General features: G+C 36.3%; 2 protein-coding genes across 2 annotated transcripts; both read left to right on the top strand.

Moving 5' to 3' along the window:
- The first annotated feature begins 2 nt into the window (after positions 1 to 2).
- Positions 3 to 9,269, top strand: LOC100241708 (beta-adaptin-like protein B). Its single transcript, XM_002279605.5, has 15 exons — positions 3 to 223; positions 1,389 to 1,586; positions 1,826 to 1,939; positions 2,082 to 2,332; positions 3,256 to 3,391; positions 3,514 to 3,693; positions 3,807 to 3,899; positions 3,983 to 4,194; positions 4,293 to 4,356; positions 4,462 to 4,641; positions 6,719 to 6,811; positions 7,080 to 7,489; positions 7,775 to 7,964; positions 8,034 to 8,237; positions 8,725 to 9,269. The coding sequence occupies exons 1-15, from the start codon at positions 137 to 139 to the stop codon at positions 9,022 to 9,024; spliced, it is 2,712 nt and encodes a 903-aa protein (XP_002279641.1). The 5' UTR covers positions 3 to 136; the 3' UTR covers positions 9,025 to 9,269.
- Positions 9,270 to 10,464: 1,195 nt separating this feature from the next.
- Positions 10,465 to 14,015, top strand: LOC100263989 (serine/arginine-rich splicing factor SR45a). Its single transcript, XM_002279648.5, has 7 exons — positions 10,465 to 10,629; positions 10,921 to 10,943; positions 11,038 to 11,139; positions 11,251 to 11,362; positions 11,939 to 12,088; positions 12,982 to 13,045; positions 13,671 to 14,015. The coding sequence occupies exons 2-7, from the start codon at positions 10,921 to 10,923 to the stop codon at positions 13,853 to 13,855; spliced, it is 636 nt and encodes a 211-aa protein (XP_002279684.1). The 5' UTR covers positions 10,465 to 10,629; the 3' UTR covers positions 13,856 to 14,015.
- The last annotated feature ends 904 nt before the right edge of the window (positions 14,016 to 14,919 follow it).

Here is a 14,919-nt window from a genome sequence, read left to right as displayed (position 1 = left end):
TCAAGTTCGAACAGGGCCCTAGAAGACCGGTCCTCAAACCGGCTCGGTTCCATTTCGATTATATTGACTGGACCAAGGCCGAGCCTTTTATTCGCCATTGTTGCTGTGTTCCCTCCTTCAGAGGTCGTCGACGGAGATGAGCGGCCACGATTCCAAGTACTTCTCCACCACCAAGAAGGGAGAAATCCCCGAGCTCAAAGAGGAGCTCAATTCTCAGTACAAGGTCCGATTTTCTCAACTCCCGATCTGTACCTCTCAGCTTTCTGATTCTACCGGAATAGCGTTTTTTCTTGTCAAATTTTCGAGTGCTGTCCTCGGATCCGTTGTTTCCTGGCTGAGATTTGTATCGTGCCGATCGGTCTTTGACTGATCTGTTTGTCTCGTTTTGTTTTGAGTTTTTTTTTAGGCGTCTGTTTGGTAGCGGATTAAATTGGAGATAAAATGAGTTTTTGGAATTTTATTCTTATGTGTTCTGGCGTAGGTTTGAGATTCGAAGTTTAATGAGAACGTATGCTTTTGCATAATAAGAGAATTTGTTCAAGAATTTATGTTTTTGTATTGTATTGGATTTATAATAGAATCGGCACGTTAGTCCTACCAGTAATGTATTGAGATATTTAGTTTTCTTATATTTTCTTGAGAACCAAAGAGAGTGTCATGTCTGCTTGGTTCGACGAGTCATGTTGTTTTGTCCTTTATGTGCTAGGATGTGGAGAATAGCTGCAAGGGATACCAGTTTGGAGAACCTGCATGTTTATTAGTAGGTTGGTCTTAGATCTTTTATGTTTCTCTTGGCGTGCCTATTATAATAGGGATCGTTTTCTCAGCAGCAAGCGAAGTATCCAAATGTCATGCCTTTTTGTTAGATTGGAATTTTATGTCTTTCTTTCTTTTTTCTTTTTTCTCCCTATTGTGTCAATTTTGGAGTTTAATTGACACATTAATTTACAAGGATGGTTTTGAGGTTCAAAGTTCTCTCACATTTTTCTTGGGAACCATTGCCTTGTTATGTATACAGTATCCTTGATATCCCTTCACGATTTATGGTATTTTGGCCTTTTGGGCGTTGGACAGGGAGGAAAATTTGGTAGATGGCTAAAGATTATGGGTTATCTGCTGCTAGGCTGCTAGCTGAGAGCAATTGCATGTTTCAGTACCTAGTATGATTTTAAGGTCTTTAATCTCTTGTTTTGAATGACCACACAATAGAGATCATTTGGATTGATATTTGATGTACCTGAATGTCATGCTCCTTTGGTGGATGCCCTCTTGGTGCTGGTTTTCCCATTTGATGGAGATGCTTTCTTTTGTTGTATTTGTTTATGATCATACTTATTTGGTATTCTATAAGTGACAATATGAATCCTGCTCTTGATGTAATATGCTAGGATAAGAGAAAAGATGCTGTGAAAAAGGTGATTGCTGCAATGACTGTTGGGAAGGATGTCTCATCGTTGTTCACAGATGTTGTGAATTGCATGCAAACAGAGAATTTGGAGCTCAAAAAGCTTGTTTATTTGTATCTCATAAATTATGCTAAAAGCCAGCCGGACCTAGCAATACTTGCAGTAAATACATTTGTGAAGGTAAGAGCTACTATGAGCCTTCCATATTGTACAGATTATTGTTACCTTCAATGGTATTGATATGGACATCGGAATTCATGGTTATTTTGAAGGGATTCTTTTCTGTGCTAAGAAGTAGAGGACTCATTTGTTTTTCTTTGAATCTTTTTAAGCTATGTGTTTCACAGTCTGCTAAGCCTGCTGTATTGCCTCTACCCATGTTTTTCTAATGAACTTTTAAATTATGAGCATTTATGCAGGATTCACAGGATCCAAACCCTTTAATTCGTGCTTTGGCAGTACGAACAATGGGATGCATTCGTGTTGATAAAATCACAGAATATCTATGTGACCCCCTTCAGAGGTGTCTCAAGGTTGATTTCTTAACTAATACAATTTCTGTATTTTCCTGTTTGTTGGAACATGTTCCTAGTATAAATTTTGTATTTTCCTGTACACTTCCTGCAAATTTGAATCGTCAATTTATTATTTGCCCTTTGATTTCATTTGTACCAGGATGATGACCCATATGTTCGCAAGACGGCATCTATATGTGTTGCTAAACTTTACGACATAAATGCTGAGTTAGTCGAGGATAGGGGTTTTCTGGAATCTCTCAAGGATTTGATCTCTGACAATAATCCGATGGTTGTAGCAAATGCTGTGGCAGCTCTTTCTGAGATTCAAGAGAACAGTAGCAGGCCTATCTTTGAGGTCACCAGCCACACTCTTTCAAAGCTCCTTACTGCTCTAAATGAATGCACAGAGTAAGTTTGTGGTTGAAAATATTACCTTCGTTTTGTTAAACAGCAAGAATTGAGTCTCATTCTCACTACCATGCTGAGGTGGCTTTGGCAAATGTAGAGTTTAGGCTGATGATGTATTGGTGAAGCATGCCAATTCACTCTAAAACTACATACTGATTGTTTAAAAATAACAGTTTAGTATAATTTATATGGAATGGCTCTCAATAGTCAACAAGAAAAGAACCTCTTGTCCTAAGCAATATCTCATGTCAAAATAATGTTTGTAATTGGCTTTTGCGGTTCTCAGTTTTATATCCTGCTCATTTTAGTGCTTATGTATTGAAAGACTACATGTTATAGTTCCGATTCTCCATATCTACCTCGGATTTGGTGATAGATTGCTTGTTGTACTCTATTATGATACAAGGGAGTGTGATGTATGGTGAATGCATGTTTGTATGTATGTGTGTGTGTATGGTCACTTCTTATATGGTTATAATTATAATTTAGAACTTTCATCATCATATCTGAGTAAGCGTATCATCACACAAGACTTGTCTTTGTTTTTATATATTTATCATTTTTGCACTTGAATTGAAGGCATGTGCCGTTGTTGCTACACTCCTCACTTGCCATGCTAAAATCTAGAGATTGAGCTGTGAAATGGTTGTTCTTCGATAAAAGGGATAATGTCTAATATGGGAAAAAAAAGAAAAAAAAATCACTTTGAGAAAGGTGAAATTGATTTTTTATGTTATGGTTTTGAATTCTTTTGGCAGTTTAACATATTTTTTCTGTAATATGTTTTCCTTGACTCTATTTTTTTTTTTTTTTTTTTTGGTGGGAAAGGGGTGGAGGGTTGGGTTGGAGTGGTTGTGTTTGGGTTCTAAAAACTGCATTTTACTGTTCTTGTGGAATGTCAATTATGATGTGCACTTGTTCAGGTGGGGTCAAGTTTTCATATTGGATGCACTTTCCAAGTACAAGGCAGCTGATGCTCGTGAAGCTGAAAGTATAGTAGAGCGAGTTACTCCACGATTACAACATGCAAATTGTGCAGTTGTACTTTCAGCTGTTAAGGTAATATTTATTCCTTTGTTTAATTTATAGCACTTTGTCTTTATTAGTATTCTTAATGCGTTAAACAATTAGCTGCTCATTGACCATTCATCGTTCATATTTTGCCTTTTTTTGTGCTGTAGATGATCCTCCAACAAATGGAACTCATCACCAGTACTGATGTTGTCAGAAATCTTTGCAAAAAAATGGCTCCTCCTCTTGTAACATTGCTCTCTGCAGAACCTGAGATACAATATGTTGCATTGAGGAACATCAACCTTATTGTACAAAGACGGCCTACAATCCTTGCCCATGAAATCAAGGTGATTTGATATCATTACCTTCACTTGATACTTTAAACAATAAAGTTCTAGTTTCCTGTTTCATGTCCATATTGCAGGGGAAGTGCTTACCAGAAACTGTTTTCTTTTTCCAGGTATTCTTCTGCAAGTACAATGATCCAATTTATGTGAAGATGGAAAAATTAGAAATCATGATAAAGCTTGCTTCAGACCGAAATATAGACCAGGTATGTGAATTTGTTAATTCAAATAAATCTTATTCTTGTGCTTTACTGATCAGAGTTCATCCCACTGGTGAATGTTATTACAGGTTCTATTGGAGTTCAAAGAGTATGCTACAGAAGTAGATGTAGATTTTGTCAGAAAGGCTGTTCGTGCTATTGGCCGTTGTGCCATAAAGTTAGAGAGAGCAGCAGAGCGATGCATTAGTGTTTTACTTGAGCTGATCAAGATTAAAGTAAACTATGTGGTTCAAGAGGCTATTATAGTTATCAAAGATATTTTTAGGAGATACCCTAATACGTAAGTTAATAGATTTTTGGTGCTTCTGATAGCATATTACGGTGGAATGATGGTTTTCTTCCTGCTGAACTTAATTTTGAATTTCTTTTCCTCCACAGCTATGAATCCATCATTGCAACACTCTGTGAGAGCTTAGACACTTTGGATGAGCCAGAAGCAAAGGTATTCGTGTTCCAAATGAAATAACTAAATGGTTTTAAATCTTATGCTTTCTATAATTGTCTACACTTTCTAAATGCATATTTTTGTTTTATTTGTTTGGCACAGGCATCAATGATCTGGATAATTGGTGAATATGCAGAAAGAATTGACAATGCTGATGAGCTCCTTGAAAGCTTCTTGGAGAGTTTTCCTGAGGAGCCTGCACAAGTTCAATTGCAGTTGTTAACAGCAACTGTCAAACTTTTCCTTAAGAAGCCAACTGAAGGGCCACAGCAGATGATTCAGGTTTTATTTTTGTTTTTAGTATATTCTCTTTTACTAGTTCCTGATCAATTTGTATGTTCTGGAGTTCTTAATTCATTTACTTTTTCAAATAGATTTTTTTGAATTATTGCCCAACCCCACCTACTGGGAGATAAGAATTTATTGGAGCATTATGACCATACATGGAGCCTGTCCAAGGAAAATGTTGTCAGGAAGAGGGTCTATAACAGAAACAATATAGCTTTAATGTACCATCCTAATAGGAAATTTCCCCTATTATATCCGAAACCAAAACATTTTGCAGCAAGTAATATCCATTTGAGCACCTCAAATTTTGATTATAAATATACTTATCAAAAAAAAAAAAATTTGATTATAAATATGTGTGCATCAATGTTAATGCTTTATTCTCTTTCTTGAAAAAAATTTAAAACTTGTGATTCAAAATGAATTATGAAAATAAGTTTAGAACCTTAGACTATGTTTAGTAGGCTGGATATAGCATGTGATAGTATAAAAGATGATATAATATATCCTATCCCATGTTTGGTTGATATTAGAATAGGATCCAAACATGAGATAGGATAAGTGACGGGATAACTTATCCAATCTCATTTTAATATTCCCTTTATATGAGATAGAATAATCCTAAGTTAAGAAATTATATATATATATGTATGTGTGTATGTATGTATGTATCTCATGAAATATAAATTTATTCCTCTCATTGATATTCTTCATTTCTTTTTTAAATTTTTATATCACTCATTTTGCAAAACAAAAAATTTGATTAAATGTTTTTAAAAAGGAATTAAAATATATGTATATAGTATAACGTATAATAATACTAATATTAATATATATATATATATATATATATATAAAATAAAGTTTTTATATCTTGAACAACATAATTTAATCTATTTTTATTTATAAATTTAAAATATTTTAATCATGAATATTATTAACAAAAAAATTTTAAAATATTTATTAAATTATTAATTCTGGAATGATTTCCAAATAATATTAAGCATGAGAGATATTTCATATTTTTTAGTAGCAAATATTGAGATACGATAGTTTTTATTTTAGAAAAATATCAAAAGTTGAAATGTAATTTGTTTTCCATTCCATTTTTTGTTTTTTTTTTTTTTTCTGGAAACCTAACATAAACATGATATAATATATCTCATTGGATATTATATCTTAGGATATCATTTTCATTGGACATAACATACAAGGATATCATATGGTTTTCACTCTTTTTTATAGGCTAATTCCAGTTTCAAATGGTAACGATATGCAGCACGTTGATTTTATTGAGTTTGATGTCAATTGTATTTTTTTTTTAACATCTTTCAAACATCGATGCCAAAAGGATAAAAAAATCACCACTTTGGAAAAATAGCCTTCATTTAAAAAAAATGTAAATGTAACCTTAATTTGACATATATACACTTGGTGTTTTTTTTTTTTCCAAAAAGTGATTTGATGTGAGAGGAGTCTGAAATAGTTGATGGATGGAATTTTTTGTCGAAAAAAGGTTGTATTTCATGTTTAAAAAAGGTGGAGATTATTTTTCCAAATCAAGGATTATTCTATCCCGTCTTAATCAAATAAACCTAATATTTTGGATGCTTGACTATTGATTGATAAGATTTTTAGTATAATGGGGAATTACATGACAACATATATTGGATAAATGATTATGTTTTTAGAATTGTTCCTCATATATAGTATACATAAATTAGGGGAGCCAACTTGGCCTCCCAGGAACATATCTCATTGCCTCCTCTTTGAGGAAGCAAAACCATAGATTGAATATGAAACTGGTATATGTTTAATACATGCGTTTGGGTTTGGTCGAATTTTTTAGTGGTCTGATCCAGGGCCTGTTCAAATTGCATTGAAATATGACCTGTGGCCTTCCCCTAACATGGGAAGGATTTTCATCGTAATAGGTATACCATAATAAGACTTCCACTCTTCAAACTGCTACTTTGCTTCAGATGCAAGCCCACAGTTCTCAGGAACAGCACTTCCAAGACTCAGATCCTTCAAAGCACATGTTTCTCACTGCATGTTTTCATGTTTACAGGTAGTTTTGAATAATGCCACTGTAGAGACAGACAATCCAGATCTCCGGGATCGTGCATACATTTATTGGCGTCTTCTTTCAACTGATCCTGAGGTGTGTATTGGCTAAAGTTTGACTAGCTTCTGTACTAATAAGTTTATATCCAATATGCCATCCATTGGTTCAGTTGATATTAGAATGCATTATTTTTTGCTTTGACTTCTGAAGTGGGGTGCGGTTGTATGCCAAACTACTTTCCCACTGGTGTCTTCATACATGGGACACTCTCAGCACACTTCCAGCTCCACTGCTGAAGTAATACCTTCTTGGGACCATGTGCTCTTTGACTTTATACATTACTGATCTACTTTCTCTCTCTCAGGCTGCTAAGGATGTTGTATTAGCTGAGAAGCCTGTGATTAGTGATGATTCGAACCAACTTGATCCTTCTCTCCTCGATGAGCTTCTTGCCAACATTGCTACTTTGTCATCAGTGTATCACAAACCTCCAGATTCATTTGTGACTCGTGTGAAGACTACACCACAAAGATCTGAAGAGGACGACTATCCAGATGGGAGTGAAGCAGGGTACTCTGAGTCATCTGCTCATGCACCTGACAGTGGTGCATCACCTCCAACCAGCTCTAGTAGCGTTCCATATGCTTCACCCAAACATCCAGCCACTACACAGGTTTCACCTCCACCAGCTGCTCCTGCCCCAGATTTACTGGGCGATCTAATTGGGTTGGATAATGCTATTGTACCTGTTGATCAGCCTGTTGAACCTGCTGGGTGAGTAGGATGGAACTCTAAGCTTCTGATTGGTGTATTAATATTTGAGATGCAAAATTGTTTGGCTGCTAGACTAATTTGCAACGTGTGCTATAAATCAATTCTAGAATTATTTGAATAATCTGTAGTTTTTATTTCCCAAAGTTTAGGAGTTATCTGCAATATTAAATACATCTGTGATTAATTTGCATTTCATCAAATTGTAATCCTTAAATCAGGTTAGTTGATTTTGATGAAACATTAGTTATAACTGTTACTGACATGTCTTCTGACTTTCAACTGCAGCCCTCCTTTGCCCGTTCTACTACCAGCATCAACTGGTCAAGGTTTACAAATTAGTGCCCATCTGGCACGAAAGGATGGTCAAATATTTTACAGTATGTTATTTGAAAACAACTCACAGATCCCTCTTGATGGGTTCATGATTCAGTTCAATAAGAATTCATTTGGGCTTGCTCCAGCTGGACCTCTGCAGGTAGTTATCTTACATGGTCTTGAATCAGTTTTAGTTCAGGCTGTTTTAAATTTAAGTCCTCTTACACAGGTCCCTCAATTGCAACCGGGGACATCAGCAAGGACTCTTCTGCCTATGGTTTTGTTCCAGAATATGGCTCCTGGTCCTCCAAACTCACTTCTGCAGGTTGCTGTGAAGAATAACCAACAACCAGTGTGGTACTTCAGTGATAAAATCTCATTGCTGGTTTTCTTCTCTGAGGATGGGAAAATGGAGCGTGCAAGCTTTCTCGAGGTAAACATTCTCCATACCCATTTCTCTCAGCGTTTGCAAGAAATTGATTTTTATATATGGCAGTGGTGGTGGTACTGGCTCGTCCTTTTGACGTTTCTTATGGAGCTTACTCACCAGTTCAATATTTGGTAGCTATTCATTAATAGGATGAAGAGTAAGAACATATGAAGGAATGATTCTAGGAAAAGATTGTAGGGTGACCCTTGAGGCCTGGCTCGAGTGGCAAGTGGTTGGGTGGAACATGAGATTTCTGGTTCAATTCTTGTCAACTCCCCACTCAAAGAAAAAGGAAGGAAAAAATTGTAGGGTTATTGGATATTCTAGAGTTTTGAAATATTTGGCTTGATAATTCATTGTTAGTTGGGATTAACACTTTGTTGAAAAATTTTGGAGAATTTTACTACATTCAGTAGAGATGGTTTGGATTGCCTATTTCGATTATATCAATTGGAAGCTGATGCTTGTATATATCTTCTCCCCACCTCAGGCATGGAAGTCCCTTCCTGATTCAAATGAGGTGTCAAAGGAGTTTCCTGGCATCACGGTGAACAGTCTGGAAGGCATCCTAGACCGGTTAGCTGCGTCAAAAGTGTTCTTCATTGCAAAGCGGAAGCATGCAAACCAGGAGGTGCTGTATCTCTCTGCCCAGGTCCCTGGAGGAATCACATTCTTGATTGAACTCACTATGGTTGCTGGGGCCCCCGGGGTGAAGTGTGCAATCAAGACCCCAAGCCCTGAAATGGCTCCTCTCTTCTTTGAAGCCATTGAGACCCTCCTCAGAGGTTGATTCTGTTCTCCATATCTTCCTGTTTTACTTTCCTTTTGTCATAACCCCATGTAAAAAGGGAAAAAATCTATATTGGCCACCGAGTTTTTTGTTGTTTCGATTTTTGTATTCTACCCCACTGAATACCCGAGTTGCTATTTCAAGTGATGTTAGTTTGTTGGAACCGAGAGCCTCTCGCAAGACAACTCGGTTTTGTCAAATGTTATTTTTCAAATTTCATCGCGTAACCACATTTCTCTTGCTCATTTATCCTTATTAATTCATTTGTTTAGTTATTTTCTTCATAGAGAAGGATGATTCTGAAGTACACCGAGTTCAGACCCGGATTCATGAACTTCTATAATACATAGACGATTTTAACGGAAGTACTAGTGCTACATGCTAATAGTGTTTGTGTTTTTAACTTTTAACGAGAGTCGCTCTCGGACGACTCGAGTCTTTAAACTAACTGCTATACAGGGTTTAATCTAAGATGTGGTACTCATCAGGATTCATCGACCTGGAGATGGGGCAGAAACAAACTAAAGCTACAGGTGAAGGGATTGATTTTGTAAACATGTGTATAAATCTTGCACAATCGAACAGATTAGTCGAGGATATCAAATTGGTATCTATGGAAGTTCTCATAAAAGTGCATGGTGATATTTATACTTCATTGGTATCAGGAAACTAAGGTAAAAAAATAAAAATGATACGATTACTTAACAAGAAATGAGACCAAATTATATGACCTAAAGTACATGCAGGATACAATTACATATTACCACGTTTACTTCACTTACAATTACGATAAATGTTTTAGCGCATATTTGATAACATTTGTTTATTTAGAACTTAAAATTGTTTTATGATTTATAGAACGTGTTCGTGAAGTTTTTAATCTAAGATAATCTTTGCTGGACTTAGGATTTGTTTTGAAAATATATTTTTTAAAACAATTTTGAAATGATATTTTATAGAGTTTTCCAAATTGAAAAAACGAAAAATACTTCAAAACTCTTTACATGTTTTATAACCGTTTTTCATATTTAAATTCCATTTTTATATCTAATTTCTAAAATTTTATCCTCCAAAATAGAAAAGTGCTTTGAGAAATGGTTCCTAACATACATTAACCCAAACTCAAATAGGTTTACACAAAGGAATAATACTAATAATAATAATAATAATAACAGAAATAATGTTTAATCCTAAGTTGTTTCAAATCTAATTTCTGAAAAATATTTGACAATTAATAAATCTGTGAGCACCTTCAAATCTCTATAACATCTGGTGGTAATTATTATAATTTTATATAAAATTACATGATATCTCATCGTATCTTTCACACATAAACAAACATTTTTTTCCCTTCTAAACTCATAATTTTTCTTTAACAGGCTCAGAATAGTTCCGTTCGTGGTCATATCATGGATAGAGACTTTGACTCACCCATAACCAAACATAACCCAATCTATCAGAACTGTCCACGGGGGGTGGGACCCATATGCATTCAACAGCCCAGATTCACCCACGCCATCTAGCAAATATAAAGCAAGCCCGAGTCAACCCCCCCCACACCCAAATCTCTGTTCTAGGGTTTCTCTCTTCGACTCTAACCCAGAGGTAAGCATTTATAAATCTCGCGATTTCTCTTCAAATTTCAGTAGTATATAGGTACTAGATTCTTACAAATTCAAATTTTGACCTAGATCTACGCAATAATCTCATTCTCTTTTGTGGATTTTTGAGATTTTTTTTTTTCTCTTTTTTCCGCGATTCTTTGAGATTACTTATGTTTAAAGTTCAAACCCAGTTGCTGTATGGACTTATAGATATATGCATGCCTATGTATAAATGTAATGATTTGTAGTGTTGAAGGTATTCTGATGTATTCGTACCGTGTGTTTTTGTTAGATGCCTTATTCAAGGGAAGGAAGGTGAGCTTTTGAATTGGAAATTTTCTTATGATTTTGTGTGTTCTTTTCATCTAATTATGGACTACTTAGAGTGGTGCTTGTGCTCCTAACCTAGATCTGTTTCACCTGCCAACTCGGGTTCACCCATTCGGGGGCGACGATCAAGGTCAAGGTCGAGGTCAAGGTCATTGTCGAGGTCTAGGAGGAGTCGCTCGAGGTATATATTGATTGTGTATGCCAAATTTTTAACCTTCTGTTTGAGTGAATATGTCTATTTGTGTATGTGAATGTATAACTAGTTTGCGGTTGTTTTGTTTTATTGCATTAGGAGCCGCGATTCGGTAGATGCTGTTAACCCGGGAAATAACTTGTATGTGACGGGTTTGTCAACAAGAGTTAATGCCAGTGATCTTGAGAAGTATTTTAACAGTGAAGGGAAGGTATATGCCTTCTCAATGTTGTTTTTAGATGTGTGTAGCAAATGAATTTGCCATTACTTTATATTGATCAAGGTTTGATGAGTCATTGATATTATTTGGGAATTACTAGGATCAGGCTTGGTATAGTGGCTAAGAAGTGAGTACCAGGCTTCTGTTGATTGATATATTTATGCTTCATTGCTAAATATTTGGATGGTGACTCATCATTGTTACACTCAAAATGTATTGGATTGTTCTTTTGCTCTTATCATACACTATGATTTCAGAAAATTATAGGACATTTAGGCTCTCAGAAAGAAAAAGTGGATGGGAAGGAAAAGGCTAAAAAACAATTGAAAATTGAAGACTCAGGTTACTTTCAGCATATTCATTCCTATCTTTTTCTCTCATCTGTTCCTTATCTGATCCAAACAGGATCTTAAGCTACCAGAGAAATACCTTGGATTAGATTAGTGGGCTACTTCTAGTGTTGATTCTGTCCATGCTTAAAAATAAGTGATTTTTTTATTATTTGATCATTTTTGAGTATTTGTAAGAAATTGATTATAAAAATCTCATGGCAATTTGTTGGTTTAGGTTGTTGAGTGCCATCTGGTAACAGATCCTCGCACCAGAGAATCCCGTGGATTTGGTTTTGTCACTATGGAGACTGTTGAGGATGCAGACCGCTGTATTAAATATCTTAATCGTTCTGTGCTTGAAGGTCGCCTCATCACCGTGGAAAAGGTACAAGCTTCCGTGACAGGGTTCAATTAGTTATTGTTTTTGAAGAGTCATAGGACTCTGTTATTTATGTGTAACAACATTTTTCTATCCTTTTTTTTCCCTTTCATTTTTAAAGTTCTGCTCATTTTCAGAAATGTTGCCTGATAAACTTTGGCAGCAGGTCTGGTCTGTGTAGCTCCGTCGAATTCACAATCTAAGCACTAAACAGTCGAACCTACCCCTTCACGATATGAGCTCTGCATCGACATTCCAAACACATCAATTCAATTCGACTATTTCCCAGAGGGCTGTATTCCCTTTATTCACAGCATGAGCTCTGCATCGACATTTCACACATATCAATTCAATTCGACTATTTTTGCAGAGGGCTGTATTCCCTTTATTCACTGCATGAGCTCTGCATCGACATCCCAAACTCATCGATTCAAATTCGACTATTTTGCAGAGGGTTGTATGCCCTTTATTCTTTTTCTTAGTTAGTAACAGTACCTGACATGGTTGTTTTTTCTTTCCATTTTATGTTTTGGAGAACCCTATAGACACAGTGAACAACTTGTTTTGTTGCTTCTTTTTTTCCTTCTTTTATATTCTGCTTGTTACACAGAATGTGGATCTCATATTCTGTTAAGAAAATTAGGTAAATTAAGGGTCAGAAAAAAAAAAAAAACAATTAGCCTCCAATATGACAGGTTATATATGCCAAATCGCAAGTTTTGTGCATCCTCCTTTTTTCTTTTCTTTTTTGAGTGATATCATCATCCAGGTGCAATATCCAGTTATTTTCTTGAAACTTCCTAGAAGCTGTGTGCAGGGGGCCACCATGATCTTTGTTTTTGCTAAATTGGGTTTTGTCTAAATGCCAGGATGTTATGTTGCATTTTGTGTCTATGCAGGCAAAACGAAGGCGTGGGAGGACCCCAACCCCAGGAAGGTATCATGGTCTGAGGGAGAGGCGAGGTAATTGTACAAGAATTACTTATGCATGTATGTAGGAATTATATTTAATGTACTGAGCTCATTTAAACTTAAGCTGGCCTGGAAGTCTAACTGTCCATGGAAAGAAACCTCAGGCCAGTGCTGGGTTGCTTTTGAAATCTTTTGATTCTCCTTTTGTGATCAAGACTGGTATGGTTGGTCTTAAACACACATTCACTTTCAGATGATGGAAGATACATGCTGGCTTAAACTTCATGTCTCTCTTCAAATATATTAGCATTTGCTTACATTTTTGTACAAAAACGTGGGGATACTTCTGATAACTTGGACCCAATTGCGGCTTTATTTAGTTCTAGCTGGATGAGTGAGCTTCTCTAAACTGTGTTGTATTTCTCAAAGTCGAGGCATTTGCACTCAATCATGAGTGCAAGGCCAAGTTTTAGTCTTGTTAAATATCATAGGCATGCTAGTAGTTCACCTTCCCAAGTAATGAGCAAGTCATGTTTAATTACCTTTGTTTCTTTTTTGGTAGGAAAAATTTTCCAGTTTGGAACAGTGATAAAGTCATTATTATATTATGTGTGGAACGCCCAGGAAATGATGTGTATCAGTATCACTATCTTACATTTTTTGGGACAATATGCAGGACGAGGTGGCCGCAGAAGGTCTCGGAGCTACTCCCCTCGCCGCTGGCAAGATAGAGACCCTTATGCAAGAGACAGGCGTGGAAGATCTCGCTCCCCATATGGCAGAAGGTCCGATGACTACTCCGACTCCAATAGGAGGCGCAGGGAGCGTTCATTGTCAGGGGCAGGCAGGGACTACCCTTGAATCAATCAAAATCCGGCCCCAAGTTCTATTTTCTTTTGATTTGCCCCTTTTGATCAACTCTTGTGCGAATCTTTTTTCCCCAAGTCTGGAGTTACAGTTACTGTTTCCATTGCGCATTGTATCTTAATGCATTTCAATATCATATAACTCCATTGGATGCTTTCCAGGCCTCTGGTTTTTGCGTCAAATTCTTATTAGAGGAAAAAAAACAAAAACCCAAATTTAAAAACTCTAGGTTTGAATCTAGATGAAGTTGCAGGGGAGAAATTAGGTCCACCCACCACCCAGGAATATGAAAGTTTATAATTTTGTTGGTATTCAGGTAATGTCCCAAAACCAGACGAGGAAGAGGCCAAACCGTCCTTCCATGGTGAATTCAAAATTATGAAGACCAATTCAAACGCCTTGTGATTTGGACCAAACAGAAAATAGAAAGAAAATAAGGAAAATGGGAAAGAATAAATGAGACCATGTGGGGGTGGGCCCCCATGCTTTGAACCGGAAAATCTGAAAGCGGGATTTGTTTTATTTTATTTTATTTTTGGGATTTCAAAGTGCGTTCCAGCTGCAGGGCGCTCCAAATCAAATTTCAACTTTATTCAATTTTTCCTTTTTCTTTTTCTGTTTTTCAATTTTTTTTTCTTAAAAAAAAAAAAAATCAACTGCGGTTTTTTGGGTTGACGTCTTTTGGGGAGGTGGTACAGTACAATACTGACTTGCCTGGATAAGATCCGACAGCTGGTTCTGTGACACGTGTACGTCATTCGCTTCCCCCTCTTTTCTAAGTTACCGGTCATCCCACGCTCCTCTCTTCTATTCTATCGGCTTCGCTTGGCTCCCTTTCTGTCTGACCTCCATGCTTTTCTAATGACGCAAATGCCCACCTTGGCGAGTCCCTCGCTCCCTTCCAACTTGGTAAAATAAAATCATTGTTTTTGAGACGGGTGCATTCATTGACTTTTTATTTGTAGTATATTTACCAAAGTTCTAAATTTATAATTTTTTTGGAGCTTGTAGAAGAAATTCTAAAATTGAAAACGCATTTAGATTAAGATCTTACAACA

This window comes from Vitis vinifera, chromosome 2 (assembly GCF_030704535.1).
Source record: "Vitis vinifera cultivar Pinot Noir 40024 chromosome 2, ASM3070453v1".
NCBI lineage: Eukaryota > Viridiplantae > Streptophyta > Magnoliopsida > Vitales > Vitaceae > Vitis > Vitis vinifera.
This window is presented reverse-complemented; position numbering and strand designations above follow the sequence as displayed.

Bases quoted from the DNA above. Each gene is read 5' to 3' on its own strand.
- LOC100263989 (XM_002279648.5), top strand. From the start codon at position 10,921: ATGCCTTATTCAAGGGAAGGAAG. The intron at 11,363-11,938 runs GTATATGCCTTC...TTGTTGGTTTAG, and splicing joins ATTTTAACAGTGAAGGGAAG to GTTGTTGAGTGCCATCTGGT. The intron at 12,089-12,981 runs GTACAAGCTTCC...GTGTCTATGCAG, and splicing joins GCCTCATCACCGTGGAAAAG to GCAAAACGAAGGCGTGGGAG.
- LOC100241708 (XM_002279605.5), top strand. From the start codon at position 137: ATGAGCGGCCACGATTCCAAGTACTTCTCCACCACCAAGAAGGGAGAA. The intron at 3,900-3,982 runs GTATGTGAATTT...ATGTTATTACAG, and splicing joins CAGACCGAAATATAGACCAG to GTTCTATTGGAGTTCAAAGA. The intron at 4,357-4,461 runs GTATTCGTGTTC...TGTTTGGCACAG, and splicing joins TGGATGAGCCAGAAGCAAAG to GCATCAATGATCTGGATAAT.